This window comes from Camarhynchus parvulus, chromosome 14, assembly GCF_901933205.1.
Source record: "Camarhynchus parvulus chromosome 14, STF_HiC, whole genome shotgun sequence".
Lineage (NCBI taxonomy): Eukaryota > Metazoa > Chordata > Aves > Passeriformes > Thraupidae > Camarhynchus > Camarhynchus parvulus.
In genome coordinates, this window is record NC_044584.1 from 14601248 (window position 1) to 14615358 (window position 14111).

General features: G+C 46.0%; 1 protein-coding gene across 1 annotated transcript in view; it reads left to right on the forward strand.

Moving 5' to 3' along the window:
- Positions 1-1101: 1101 nt before the first annotated feature.
- The window catches only part of USP7 (ubiquitin specific peptidase 7), a 69795-nt gene continuing 56785 nt past the window's right edge, over positions 1102-14111 (forward strand). Inside the window, exon 1 of the mRNA XM_030958560.1 lies at positions 1102-1638. Within this exon, the coding sequence (XP_030814420.1) occupies positions 1557-1638 (82 nt within the window). The 5' untranslated portion in view covers positions 1102-1556. The remainder of the gene's footprint in view (positions 1639-14111) is intronic.

Genomic DNA, 14111 nt, shown 5'->3' on the forward strand with positions numbered 1-14111 from the left:
CTTCAGGAGTCCCAATTTTGCATGTTCTGAGTTCTTCCCTTTGGAGCCTATCCTGCCGCCTGTTTCCCAGGATGCTGAAGTAAACACTGGACTGTTTAATGGAACTCTGCACGGCCTTCCAACTACACTTTCATCCTTAAATGAAGTCGCTTCCTTCATTGCTCTAACCGCAGCCTGGACCGAGCAGATTTATTGATTCACCCGCAACCCTGCCTTCTCCATCCATCCTGGGAAAACAGACAGGTCTCTTCCCTGAGAGCCACTACATCCTCCGGACAAGGCCCATGATAAAACAGCGGCATGCAGGCGAGGAACAGTCTTGTTTACAGCAGATTTTTCCCTTCCCACACATCGCACAAACCCGTCCTTTACCCGCCGGCCCATGCCGCACAAGCAGCGGGTGCCTGCCGGCGACGGGCCGGGCCGGGCCGGGCTGAGCTCCGCGCAGGGCCCACCCCGGCCCAGAGCCCCCGGCCCGGCCAGCCCCGGCTCCGGCTGCAGCGCCGAGCGGGGCAGTGTCCGCCATGAGCCCCGCACAGCCACACAGCCGCGGGCCCGGGCGCAAGAGGCAACCGAGCCCACGGGCCCCGCCGGAGCCCCGCGGTCCCGCGCGAGCCGGCCGGTGTCGGTGCGCGGCCGTGCGGAGCTCCCTCCGCTCCCCGCCCGGGCCCGCACGGCGAGCACGGGGCGCGGCCCCCGCCAGCCAGAGCCGAGGCGAGCAGCGGGGTCTCGGCCCGCCGCAGCGGCCGCTCAGGGCCCGGCGGGCAGCGTACAGCGGCGGCCGCAGCGCTCCCCGCGCAGGTGGGAGGCGGCCCTGCGGGGAGGCCTCGGCGGCAGCGTCGCCCGGCCCCTATCCCCGCCCCTCCGGCCTCCTGGGGCGGTGGCGGCGCTTTCCCCTCCCTCTCGCTCCCTCCCTCTCTCCCCGGCTGCGGGCTGTTCCCCCTCATGCGGATGTGACATTTCACGGCGTTACCGCAGCCGCCATTTTGAGGCACAGAGCACTGGCGGCGGCGGAGCGGCAGCAGCGCGCCGGGGCTCGGGCGACGGGGGCGGCCCGCGGGCCGGGAGCGGCGAGCCGGGCGTCGGCCAGCGGCGGTGCCGGGGCGCCGGGGGGGGCGGGAGGGCACGGCAGGGGCCCCGCGGCGCCTCCCCGACTTCGCAGCGCCGCGGACACCTCGCCGGGAGAAGGGGAAGCGCCGGGCGCCGCCGGGCCCTGACTCCGGGTCTCCTGTCCCCCCCTCCCGGTCCCCTCCCCTCCGGCCCCCGGGGAAGCCGCCGCCCCCGGCCGGACCCTCCTCCCAGCCCCTTTTCCCCGACCGGGTGCCGCCGCCGAGATTGGGCGAATAGCGAGTAAATACGTGCGCGTCTCGCTGCCTCCGCCGGCGCCCCGTTCCCTACTCGGTGGAGCCCCGCCGCAGCCCCCCGAGCCGGGCGCCCAGTCCCGGCCGCTGCCGAGGCCCCGCCGCTCCTCCGCCCCTTCCCCTCCCGACACAGGCCCGCAGCCCCCCGCGGGAAAGGCCCAGCCCGCCGCCGCCGAGCCCCAGCCCCAGCCCGACATGAACCACCATCAGCAGCAGCAGCAGCACCAGAAGCCCGGGGAGCAGCAGCTGAGCGAGCCCGAGGACATGGAGATGGAAGGTAAAGCCGGCCAGGGCCCGCGCCCTCAACTCCGCGGAGAGTTTCCCCCTCGCCCCTCTGCCCCGCTCCCGGGACTCCCCCACCGCCGCGTCCCCTCGGGGATCCTGGGCAGCTCTCCGTGGTAAACACGCTCTGCCCGGGCCGCTCCTGCTGGCCCCGGCAGCTCCGGGGCGCGGGGAGCGCTGCTCGGCGGGGCTGCGGGGGGACGCCGGGCAAAGTTGCGGTGCGGGGCCGGGGGGAGACGGCCCGGGGGGCTCCGCAGGAATTCGCACCGCGGGAGGGGGAGGGCGCGGGGGAAGCGCCGCTACAAAAGGAGCCCGGCGCCCCCGGACCCTCGGAGCCTCACGCCGGGCGTGGGGCGAGCCGGGGGGGGGGGCATGGGGGTCCGGGCAAAGTAGTTGCCGTGATTCTGGGGCAGGGTTTTGCCTGGGGCGGGCCAAGGGGACGCGGCTGTCGCGGGGCTCCCCGGCGGGGCGGGCGGGGGGCTGCAGCCCTGCCCTGCCCGGCCGCTCATTGTATGCAGGCAGCTACGCTGCTCGCCATTTTTAATTAACCCTCCTCCGAGGGTTATTTACAGAACCCGCTGCCGGCCGGGCCTGCGCGGGTCGGCGGGCAGCGCTGGCCATGTGTAGCGCCTGCACAGCCCGCGGCCCGCATCCTGCACCGTCATGCAGTTGCGCTGGTTCCATAAAGGAGGCACTACGTTTGCATGTTCCCTACCCCCGTCCGGTGTAGTCTCCAGTGGTGCATTTAGCGGGGCCTTTTTTTATTGTTTTCTTTCTCTTTTTTGCGTTGTGGTGTTGTTTTTGCACGCCCTCCCCTCCTCTGAACAACACCTTCCGTCTGTATTCAACGCTGTAAAATTATTTCGGGCAAACGTACGGCGGGGTTTCCTTCCCAAAGGAAGGACGGCCACAGTGAGCTAGCTACTCGTACCGATTGACTTGGAGGTCAAAATTACCAACTACCTAAATATCGTGTAGATTATCGTGAAGATGGCAATTCTCATTCAGCCTCACATAAATACCCACTACCCCAAGATATTTTGCTTGAAAACGGGACAATCGACTTAGCACATGTACCTTTCTGCTAAATAATAACCACTGAAATTGGGAGGAGTGAAGGCGCTTCAGTGGAAGTTTGTCACAGTGACTGTGAGATTACATTTCAATTGTAGAAGGTCATTACATAAAGCCTGGCTTTTTAAAACATAGCTGTCTATTTCATACAATAATGGCTAGAACTTATTTACTATCTAAGTTACTCTTCAGTTCTGTTTTAGTAAAATCTCCAGAGTGATGTTTTTATACAATGGGACAAATATGTAAAAGGAGTTGATTCAAAGTATACCTCCTATTTGTATACATACAAGTATTAGTGTCTTGTAAGTTACAGTTTCCAGCAGATTGTTTGACAGTCATTAGTAATCTCTATTTTTCAGTGTCCTTTTTAAGTCCTTTAGAATATTGACTGTATTTACTGTGTTTGTTTTGAATTTTGTGGGCTGGATGCTCTGCCATGCTGGGCTCACTGTGACATGCTGGACATTTTTATGCAGTTTAAGGGTGTCCTGAACTTCTCTGAATAGCACCCCCCCTGCCACTGGGAATACAGGAGTCCAAAATACATGCAGAAATCACTGATGGTTGTGAAAATCATGCTGAGGACCACTTCCATTGGAGGAAAGAGTCTCTGCACATGTCAACATAGTGACACTAAGAATACATCATTGTCTCAGAAATCTATTTGTAATCTATTAGAACACACACAGCTGATTCCAACTGATATGACAAACTTAGTAATTTTTGAGACTTTACAGAACTGTCCATTTATGTAAAAACAAAGCCAGAAAAGTTTAGCCTGTGGAGGTTTTTTCCCATACTTGATTTTTCTTAGAGAAACATGTTAATTTTGCTGGACTGCAGAGATCAGCTTATTGGTAACTTTTATTAAAAGTTGACATCATGGATATATATTAATTTAATGTGTAAAACAATGTTTGTCATCTTAATATATGGGTGTTAGTGTTTTCTTTAGAGATGTTTTCAAGCAGTGAGGAAAAGGCTTAATAACATGTAGTTAGCTTAATTTTAACATGCACAGAGCAGCATTGGATGCCATTCTTCAGTGAGTGATCACATTAGATTTAGGAGGCATGTGAAGAATGCACAGTGGAAAATTGCACATCTTGATTTGAAATTACTTGAAGGTTTGCTCAGTCTCTGTACAGCTACACTAGATGAACAAGTTTTAAAGAGTGAAATAACAATTTTCGATGTAGTAATCGAAGTGTGGAATTAAACTCTTTAGGGTTGAATCAGATATGGTATTTTGAGTGTTTGCTCTCATGTCACTATTTTTTCCTCTCCCCTTTCCCTTATGACTAATTTACTCTTCCTTGATGACCTTATGGACACTCTGTGTAAGTGAAAGTACTACTGGACAAGGCTTTTGGACTTCACAAGGGATGAAGACATTCACTTTAGAAAGGAAACTTAATCTCTGCATGAGGGAGGAAAGCAGCAGTGCCAGCCACGGTAAGGGCAGGTACACGCTCAGCAGCACCAGGGGATGGATGCAGCTTCCCCTGCCTGCAGTACTTCCTGCAATGCTGTGTGTCACCTGTCACCCCTGTGCATTTAGTCCTGTTACCCGTGGGTGTCAGTAATCAGCTTTACTGGGGCTTGGCAGCAGTGATATGTGGACAGAGAAACTTTAAATTTCAGAGCTCAGTAGGGGTTGTGTCCCTCTGGTTGAAAGCAGCTACTGCCACAGCCAAGGGGACACTTGGACAGCACAGTGTTTGCTGCTTCTGGCTGTCCCCTCATGTGACACTCCAGCAGTTGGGCTACTGCACCTCCCTGGGACTATCACAAACAGAAAGTGGGGGGTTAAGATGCAGCTCAGGTTGTTAATTGGGTTCACCTTGCAGTCCCATTTAGTGCTGTGTGAATGCGGTGAGGGCATTGGGGCAGGAAGGAACAAGAAGGGCAACTTGAGCTGGCGCAGGTGCTGACAGTTATGTGGCCAAATCCTGTCACTGCTCCTGCATTCTGTGTGCACCCCTCATTTATTCTCTGCTGCACCAGAGCATGTGATTCTGGCTGTCTTGGCTGCTTTTGGGCCGAAACAGAGTGGGAGTGTGCAGATGAGCCGTTGGTGCCTGGGTGTTAGATAAATTAACAGTTTGGGGTGGTGATTAGTAAATTATCCTGTGGAAATTTTGAAGAGTTATTTGTATGCTAAATAAATTTAGTGGAAGAAATAAATAATAGTTTTTCTGTACTGTAAGTAGGGTGTGTAGTTTGCTTTATCATGCAAAGAATTAGGGCTCTAGCGTTGCTAGTGAGTTGCTCTATAAAGTGTAATTGAATCCAAGTCTGATACTTTATATACTTCCCCTGTAACATCTTTTCACAAATGCCTGAGCTTCAAAAACTCTGCTTAATACAAATCTACAGTTACACATTGCATAGAGTTCTTTCATGAAAAGTCTCATTTGCAGCTTAATAACTGTAAGTTTCCCTTGTTTATAATTTGAATCTGGTTTTTTGTAGATTCAGCCTCTGCCCATAGTTCCGTAGGTACGTGTGTTTCTCATTAGGGAAGTTTCTTTCCTGAAGTAGCCAGTGCAGGCTTAGCAACACAGTGTCACAGGCAGGGAACATGCAGTGGCTGGTAGTTGAGGTTGCTTACTTGTGTTCTGTCCTTGTGTCAGCTCTGCAGCCTCTCAGGCAATGCCATCTTTTAAGTTCTCCCTTAGTTTGGGCAATTTAAAATTGAGACTTGAATTGCAGGTGGAATGATGGAACATTTGTACAAAAAAGACCTGGGAAAAACCCAACATGTCTGTGTGTATGTGAAAAGTTTAAAATCACACTGTTTTGCTGTTTCCATGCAGCTGAAAGTTTGTGCTCCTTGCTCATTCCTGTTTTGCTCATTACTGACAGAATTTGCTAGATTTCAGACCCACTGTGGAACACTGGTCTCAAATACTTACTTTTGCCTGACTTCTGAATGCTTGCTTCCCTCTCATATTTTGTCCTCATTAGTATTCTCAATTCCTGGCAATTTAATATCATTTGCATACATAACCCAGTGTTCACTTCTTTTTCTGCTTGCTTCTATGCCTTCCTCCTGAAGACCTGTATCCCTCTTTTCCCCTGTGTTCCTTTGCTATCTTCTATGTTGCCTTTGGCCAGGTGGTGATAAAATGAGGCTGTGTGTTTGAGAGGGGAAAATGCAGACTAATTTCATTATACAGCTGTAGGTATCTGCTTGTTTATGTGTTCTTCCTGCCCCTTCCCCTCTCCAGCATTTTCCATGAACGAGATGATAGTCAAGCGAGGAAGTATAAAAATGCTGATCCAGTGGACAATGAGTAAAATTAGTTTAATTCTGGGATTATACCTAGAGCGGAGAACCAGGCCTGGCCTCTTACTTGCAGTAATGATCATGTTTGGTAGCTCTGGAAACAGCTTGCTTGGCCTTGGGAGAAGATGTGCATTGGATCATTCTCAAGTAGCCACTTCATGCCAACCAGGAGAACAGCCTTGGTGGCTTCTGGAGAGTACAGGCTATGTCTGGAGTTCCTTCTGTGCATCCTCCATAAATCTCCACTGTGGATTCTCAGTAAGTTGTCAGATTTGGTAAACTCTCTGGGAAGAAGTGGAAATAGTGGAATAGTGGAAAATATGTGCAAGCTGCAGAGGGAAGTGCAGATCCCACACTCCTCAGGATGAGCTGTGTATCTCAGACTTCCTTACAGCACTCCAGTTGTTCATGCTGTTGACTGAATTCAGAAGTGGTAAAAATTGCTCCCTGTTGTTCCTAGGGAGTTAAACAAAGTAAAGTAGCAAGCTGTCAAGTTGTGTGAGGAGAAACAATAAGAGCCCAAACTACTTTAAAAAAGCAGGTGAAGATAGTTGTTTAAAACTAACTGAATCAGTTCCATTGCTGCAAAGTAATTTATCACAAGAAAATCTAAACAGTGCATCCAGCCTGTAGCAGTTAAACCAGTTTAGCCAGTACATCTTGCATGACATCATCTGATATTTGGGGTAAGGGTGAAAATGAACTGGTTTAAAGCTTGTGAAGCATCCAATTCTTCTTGAATGATAATAAATTTAAATTAGGGCATTGTTTGCTTTAGTTTGTGCTTTGAGGCACCTCAGATCAGTTGCTTTAGTTTGACTTTGTATCTTGGGGCTGTAGGGCTTAGGGCTGTTGATTGTGAAGGACTAAAACACTGAATGGCTTCCAATACAAGTTATTAGTAATCCATAGCAAGTAGGATTTTCCCCCTGAAATATATATGTGTATTAATATATTCAAAATCTGCTACATACTGATTTGACATTACCAGCAACAACGTTAACAGTTATTAAAAAGTGTTCTTGACAAGTAGAAGGGGGGCTGGAGATTGGCTATCTTATTTGTCAAGTTATTAAATATATAGTGTTGTTTTCTGAAGCATTTCCATTGGTCACTCTAATGTATTTTGCTGCAGTGGTGATAGCATTTAATTTCATATAGTAGCAAAAAGAGTGAAAGTGCACCTAATCAGTGGCAATGGCTGTAGCACAATCTGTGCATATTGTTGCAGGCTTGGATTGCAACATTTTAACATTTCTGCTAATCCATTTATTTTTCATCTTGCCTTGCTGATTGTAGTAAAACTATTTCTATAAGTTTAGAAACACTGAATAGGGTTTGTGTGACTTACCAGCAAAATGAAGAATGGTCAGCTTGGAAATAGTGTCTTATTCTGACTTTGATTTGCCTAGATTCTCTAGAAGGCTGAGATTTTCTCCACTAGAAATAATTAAATTAGGCTTCTGGAAATTAGTAGATGGATTTTGAAAATACTATGCTGACTATTTCCAGTTTGGGGAAGACACTGTTACTCTTACTATAGTGTCTAAGAATCTTGGGGATTCTCTTCAGAACTTAAAAATATATTTGAAAACTGTTTTATAATCTAGAATATCACAATTTGATTGCCCATGTAACAGCATGGGTATATTTGTTAGGCAAAATGTATTAAAAACATGGAGATTAAATGATAAATTTTGAGAAATTTAAATTCCATGCTGTAATCAATACAGCATATCTCAGTTAGTGTTTTTAATTGCTGTTTGGCAGCTGTTTGAAACATTACCAAAATAAGTCGTTCCTGACTCATATAATAGTGAAGATTTAAATAAAACCATCATGCTCTGTAGCATCAAATGTCTTAGGAGAACAGGATGTTCACTGTCTGCAAACCTGAGTTCTCCCTGACTGCAGCTGTAAAGTGAGCTCCAGAGCAATGCCGCTCAGAGAAGGTGTGCCAGGAGCATCCTACTTAACTTGGGCAAGGAAAAACACTGCTCCCTCAGCCTGTTCTTGCATATGTGCTGGTGTGTGGGTCTAGACAGTCTTCCAGGTGTCCTGAACACCATCAGCTCCTCTGCAGCAGCACCAGCCCCTCAGCTGGCACTCCAAAGCATATTGCAAGCCAGAGGAAGATGATGTGGATAGTGAGCTGGGATGTCATATGAGGAGAAAGTTCAAAATAGATATTTTTTTTTTTTTTAGCAGTACTGCAGTATTTTGAAGCCTAGGAGAGGTGATGAGTTTTTTTAATATAGTCACATCTCTTTGATATGAAACATAAAATTGCTGGGAAACAGAACTTGGAGTTTTATATGTTATGTGTTAAGTGGTTTAATGCATTCCAGTACAACTTGATTTAAATGCAGAAATCTGTGAAAATTATTAAGGTCATTTTTCATAATTTCCCTTTTCCTAGTGTAAATAGCAAAGGATGTGTAGGAGTATCATTGGTGTTCACTGAGCTCTAATCTTGATCATCTGATGATTTCACAAGGTGCAATGTAAGGATGTTTTTAAGAAAATGGCATCTCTAGCTGGGCATGTGTGTTTTGGTAAAGGTCTGAGGACAGTTCTGGTTTAGGGTTCTAATTGTGATGTTACCCTAATACAATAATTGGATTAATTTCTGCCATGTTTGAAAAAAGGAATGGTTGTGTATTCCCACAACAGAGGTTTTCCTCCCTGTGCATTTCAGTGAGTTTTCTCATATTCCTGATATTGTTCAGCAGAACTTTGGTGGAGATTTTGATAAAGTGTGAGAGTACATTAAAACTTGGTGAGGGTTTCAAACTCCAAATACAACTTAGGAGGTTAATTTTCTTTCTGATAAATAGATCAGACATCAGTGGTGTAAATTGGTTTCATAAAATGCCTATAGACAGTGAATTAAAAATGTACAGATGTTACATCTATCTTTAGTAGATAAGGTAATAAATGATATTATTTATTTTAATATATAACATTTAAGAAGGGAGAAATTACATTTTTAAGTAGAGAAACAGACTTCTCAATATACAGCCAACACATTGTTGTGGGAGGAAGCCACCCTGTCCAGGCACTGGGGCGGCTGTGCCACCCCCTCTTGTTGCTCCCATGTGCAGCTGAGCCCTCATCCCTCAGCAGAGGAGGAGGAGGAGGAGGACTTCTGGGGAGGTGCTTTGAACTTGCCCATGTTCTGCATTTCTCCCACTGTGCTGGACATGCTTGTGGCAATGGCAGAGGCTCCAGTGTACAGGTATTGGGGTCTAAAGGTGGCCACCCTGTGTCTGGGATCAGTGTTTCTGTTCATTGCTGTTTTGCCCATCAGCTGGGATAAGGGACCATTATGGATCAGCCCCCTGTATGACTGTGCTCTTTAGCTGTATGCTGGTTTTGGACTATAACCTGTTGCATTTTTTAGTCTTGACAGTCTCTGCTGGAAAAGAATGAAGAAATTAAGAACTGTTTGGGGAGTGAACATTTATTTCTGTTATTTTTTTCCTTCCCTTCCCATCTAAAAATGCATGTTGTCTTAGTCAAGGTGGAATTCTGAATCCTAGTACAGGGCCATGGTGATTTCTGCATTATCTTTGGTTTTTTTTTCAAGACCAGAGATCACTTCATTTGGAGGTGGGGCAGAACTTGGATTCTCCCTTCCTGCTCACAAATCCAGACAGTTCTCTTGATGCAGCTGCCTCTTTGCTGCTCAGTAGTTGTGAAATGTGTCTCAGTTACTTATCACCACATATTTCTGGTAAGTGCAATCAGGTAACAATTTTTAGGCACAAGTTTTCCTTCTGAGCATATCTTAATTCTTCCAGTTAGATAAATGATTAATTTGCTTCTGTTACAGGTGGAGCTGACTGGACACTCACATGCTGCTGTGTGGGGATACAGGCTTCAGGTCCTAAGACAGTGTGAGGTGTACTTGTTGTAAAAGGGAATTTGCTTAAGCAGAGTCTGTGTGAACCTTTTGTTCATTAAATAGAGCTAAGGATTAGTTATATTTCCTTCTCCCTTGGGAATAGCAAGGAACTGACCTCTTCTAAAGAATTTTTTACCTGGTTAAATGTTAGTTGTTTAATAATATCAAGGGGTGAACTTAATTCTAGAGAACGGGAGAAACTGTTAGAAGTTGAACACAGAGATAACTCAAATGTGTCTGTATATGATATGAATTAAATAGTGGGTCACAAGGTACATGCAAAACCCTCCCTGCTAATAGCAATTAGAGTGGTGTTTCAGTTTTCGTCTTCTTTCCTCTCCTTCTTATTCTTCCTGTATGGCTTTCACCTCCTCTATTTCAGTCTGACTGCTTCAAATACTTCTTGCACTCTGCATCAAAAAATCAGTCCTCTTGAAAACTAATATAACACTTTGTAGTATTTCTGTCATGCCACAAAGGTGACCATAAGCTTAAGTGTTGGGTTTTTCCTTTTTTTTTTTCTTCTTCTTCTTCCTAGAAGTGTCCTTATGGCTGAGGAATTAAAAATAAGCACCAGTAAAATCAACCCCAAATCTGCCAGAACTGAAAACTGACTTATAATTTCTTTAAAAGTAGTTAGTTCTGAAAGCTTAACCACAGAATTTTATAATAATTGGTTTCTTCCTTCAAATATACTGCTTCAGTTCCATATTGATTTTAAAGTATTTCCTTATCCTCAGCAGATTTGTCTTGTTTTTTCAACTTACTTTGTTCATCAGGCTCATGCTTTGACCTCATACCTGTGCCCTGGAGTGTATTACCCAAAGCAGGAGGGGGAGGATGGTGTGGGAAGGATGTGGTCCTTACTGGAAAGGATTCTTGTGGCTTCCCTCTGCAGAAGGGAAAGCTCTGCAGCTCCTTTTCTTATCAACAGAGCTCTGCTGGGGAAACCCTCTTGGTTTTGATAATAACACAGATGAATGGGAAAGTAGTTAGAAAGTTGCACAGGAATGGATCTCGTCGTGCCTGTGTCAGTTGCCTGTTGATGAGCCATGGCTGCTGTGTCCCCTGTGCTGAGATCAGGACTCAGAGCCAGGGGCTCTTCAGTCCCTGCAACTGAGCAGGAGCTGAGCTGGCTCTGGGGCAGGCTGGGACTGTTGGCATTGCCACTGAAGAAAGTTGTGTGCAACCTCAGCATCTGTCTTCAGGCTTTTCAACCTGGGATAAAAACGCTTCAGCTTTATTGGTCAGTGACCTCTCTTGCTGGATTAAGAAAACATTCCAACTAATTCCAAAAGACCTTTGAGCATCCTGCAGTTACAATGAACTGAATGCAGTGAGAGCCCATGCCTCAAGTGGTTCTCCTCAGGATCTGTTTGTTGTCTTTCAGATTATACATACCCCAGCAGTGTAAATCTGTATTTCAACTAATAATTAAGATGAATAAAAATTTAGATACTTTATGCCACATTTGAAGAACAAAACTGAGGTCAAATCCAAGAATAGAATGTGATTGCTTGAAGTAAAGCTTACTCAAGATCTGAATGTGAGCCATGGGAGCCTTACTTATCCAAATGTGTAAACATTTGCTTTTGCTGCTGAAGTTGTACCAGTAGCACTGAATTCAACACAGACTGCATCTTGAAGGCCCATTTTGTTCAATATGATGATGATGATGATGATTATTATTATTATTATTGTCACCTGGCCTTTTGTTTAAATCAGTCCAGCAGAAGCCCACTTAGCAGATGTGCGTGCTTGACCTCTCTGGAGCCAGAGGCAGCAAACATCTCCCCCATCCAAGGAGTCTCTTGGCTGGTGCAGTGTCAGGTGGCTGTGCAGCAGTCCAGCTGAGAATAATGCCTGCAAGAAAGAGGAGCTTAACCCAAAATTGAGCACAAGCTGCACAGAAGGTCCTTGATTTTGGTCTGGGCACCAGACTTCATGATATCAGATGACTTTTACGTGCTGCTGAGAGCCAGGGGAAGAGTTGTGTCTAATTCACTTCAACATTGCTACAGAGAAGAGGTTGTCTTCTAGAGCAGGGGTTTTGACTCTGTGCTTCCCTTTTGCCTTCTTGCTCATAAGGAGATGAATGAAGAGATCTGAATTTAAAATAACTTCCTTATTTTGTGTTTATTTTTAACCTAGCTCAGTTCACTGGTCTGCATTATTGTTTGGCCCCACAGACAAGTGGGTCAACTGTACTGAGGAGGCAGGACAAGAAAATTCTTAAGCCATTAATGGTTTCTAGAACTTGTTTTTAAAACTTACACAAGACCCTTTATTGGGCACCTGGGCCTGTCTCCCCCAAGAAATGCATTGCAGGGCTGTAGCAAAGTTCCAAAGGTATAAAATCCAAGTTTACAGAGTTCTTTGTGCAGACATATGTTGTTACCATTATAAAAATTGAATGCTGTTCAGATGCAAACCACTTCTGGGGATGAAGTTGTTCCTCTTGCAGGTCTGCTTGTGCATGTCTTCATTTCTTTTACTTATTTTTTTCTTTTCTTCCCACAAAGGTATCCCTTGTCACTTACTATAGTTTCTTGCATTTTCCAACTTGGAGATACATCTGAAGGGTCTTCAGTTTTTTCACCTGTATAAAGTGGGTTACTATTTTCTGATTCAAGTACACATTAAAAAGTCAAACAGTTACCCAATTAATATTATAAATTTAAATAATAATTTAAATTAAATTATGATCTAAATGTATTTGTGAGGGTTTTAGTCTCCTGTCCAAGTTGTCTTTTTGTGTGGGATGAAGATTTCTAGCTTGCATTCAGACCTGGACTTGGTGTTTACTGCAGCTGTTTGATCAGCCAAGGTTTCTGGCCAGTGTAATGGTACTAATTTAAACAGGAGACACTGATTTCTGGAAGATGGTTGGATAATAAAGGTTTTTAGTAGATGTGTTAGAAGCAGAGAGTTTCAGAGTTAACCTGCTTCCTGATCTGGAAAGTTTGTAGAAGAAGATGCATGAAATTTCTGTCATTTTGAATTGGGCTTAAAGTGTGCCTATTGCTATTAGCATCACATTCACAGGTTAGATCTAAGAAGGTAAAAGTGGCTTAGAACTGATGAGCTTAATGCTAGACAGGGTCTAGTTAGCATAGCTGGAGCAAAATGTTGGCAGAGATTACCTGGGCTAATGCTAATTTTTGATTTCTCATTTTTAATATACCTTGAAATGCACATTAACCACCTCAGATGCATGCTTTATTAAATCAAAGGATGGGTGTACAATAGAAGTATTTAAAATTTTGGCAGCATACGGTTTTGTAAATAGATATTTGTGTTTTCTGGAGTAAGAAATTTTTAAAGTAAGTGGAGTTGAGCAATTATGCTTGATTTCTATCCTTAATATGGACTGTTGCCTTCTGTGAGAAGCTAGTTAAACCCTTGGTGTTGTAAGCCCACTGCTGGTAGTGTGCCATTTGATTTCTACATCATGCTCAGAAGTTTGGAGGGGTTATTCATTTGGTAACTTGCTTCTGCAGTAGGGATGCACTGCAGCCCATAGCAGTCCTGTTCCTGAGGAGCCATGTCCCAGCTGGTGACCTGTTGGGATGACAGGACACTGCTCTGTGCCCCTGTGCTTCCCAGGGCAGGGTGCACCAAAGGCACAGAAAGGGCTGCCTTGGCAGGAGAAGCTTTGAAAATGTGTAACTGCTTCCAAAAGAAAAGCTGTGCCCACCTCCTGCTGCAGTTAAGAAGGGCACCTGGAGAAGGGGGCAGCTGGGGAGAGGTGCCTTGTTCTTGGCTGCAGCCTGGTCTGGGTGCTCCTTGGGCCTGGGCAGAGGAGAGGCTGCAGGGATACCTGCTCCTCTTTCCTGCTGCCACAGAGAAAGAAGATGGTGTGTTAGCTGCCTGCCAGGCAGGGAGTGCTGCCAGCACTCAGCTCTCATGGAGTTTTTAGTGGTATATGTTCACTTCAGAAGTTCAGCTTATATTCATAAGATAGCTGAAGATAGCTGTATACTTGGCTGCGTTGAGTGGCCTTGAATTTTCTGGGAGCTGGAATGCTTTCCTCACCGCACTGTTTTTCTTTCCCATGTTGATTCACTCACCAAGATCTGTAACTGTAAGTCCTGTAGTGGTTAAATGTATGCAGCTGCCTCCTTGATCTGCAGGGAAATTTCTACTGTCTCTGTAATCTTCAGCAGTAGCAAAACCTATTTTAAAATCCTGT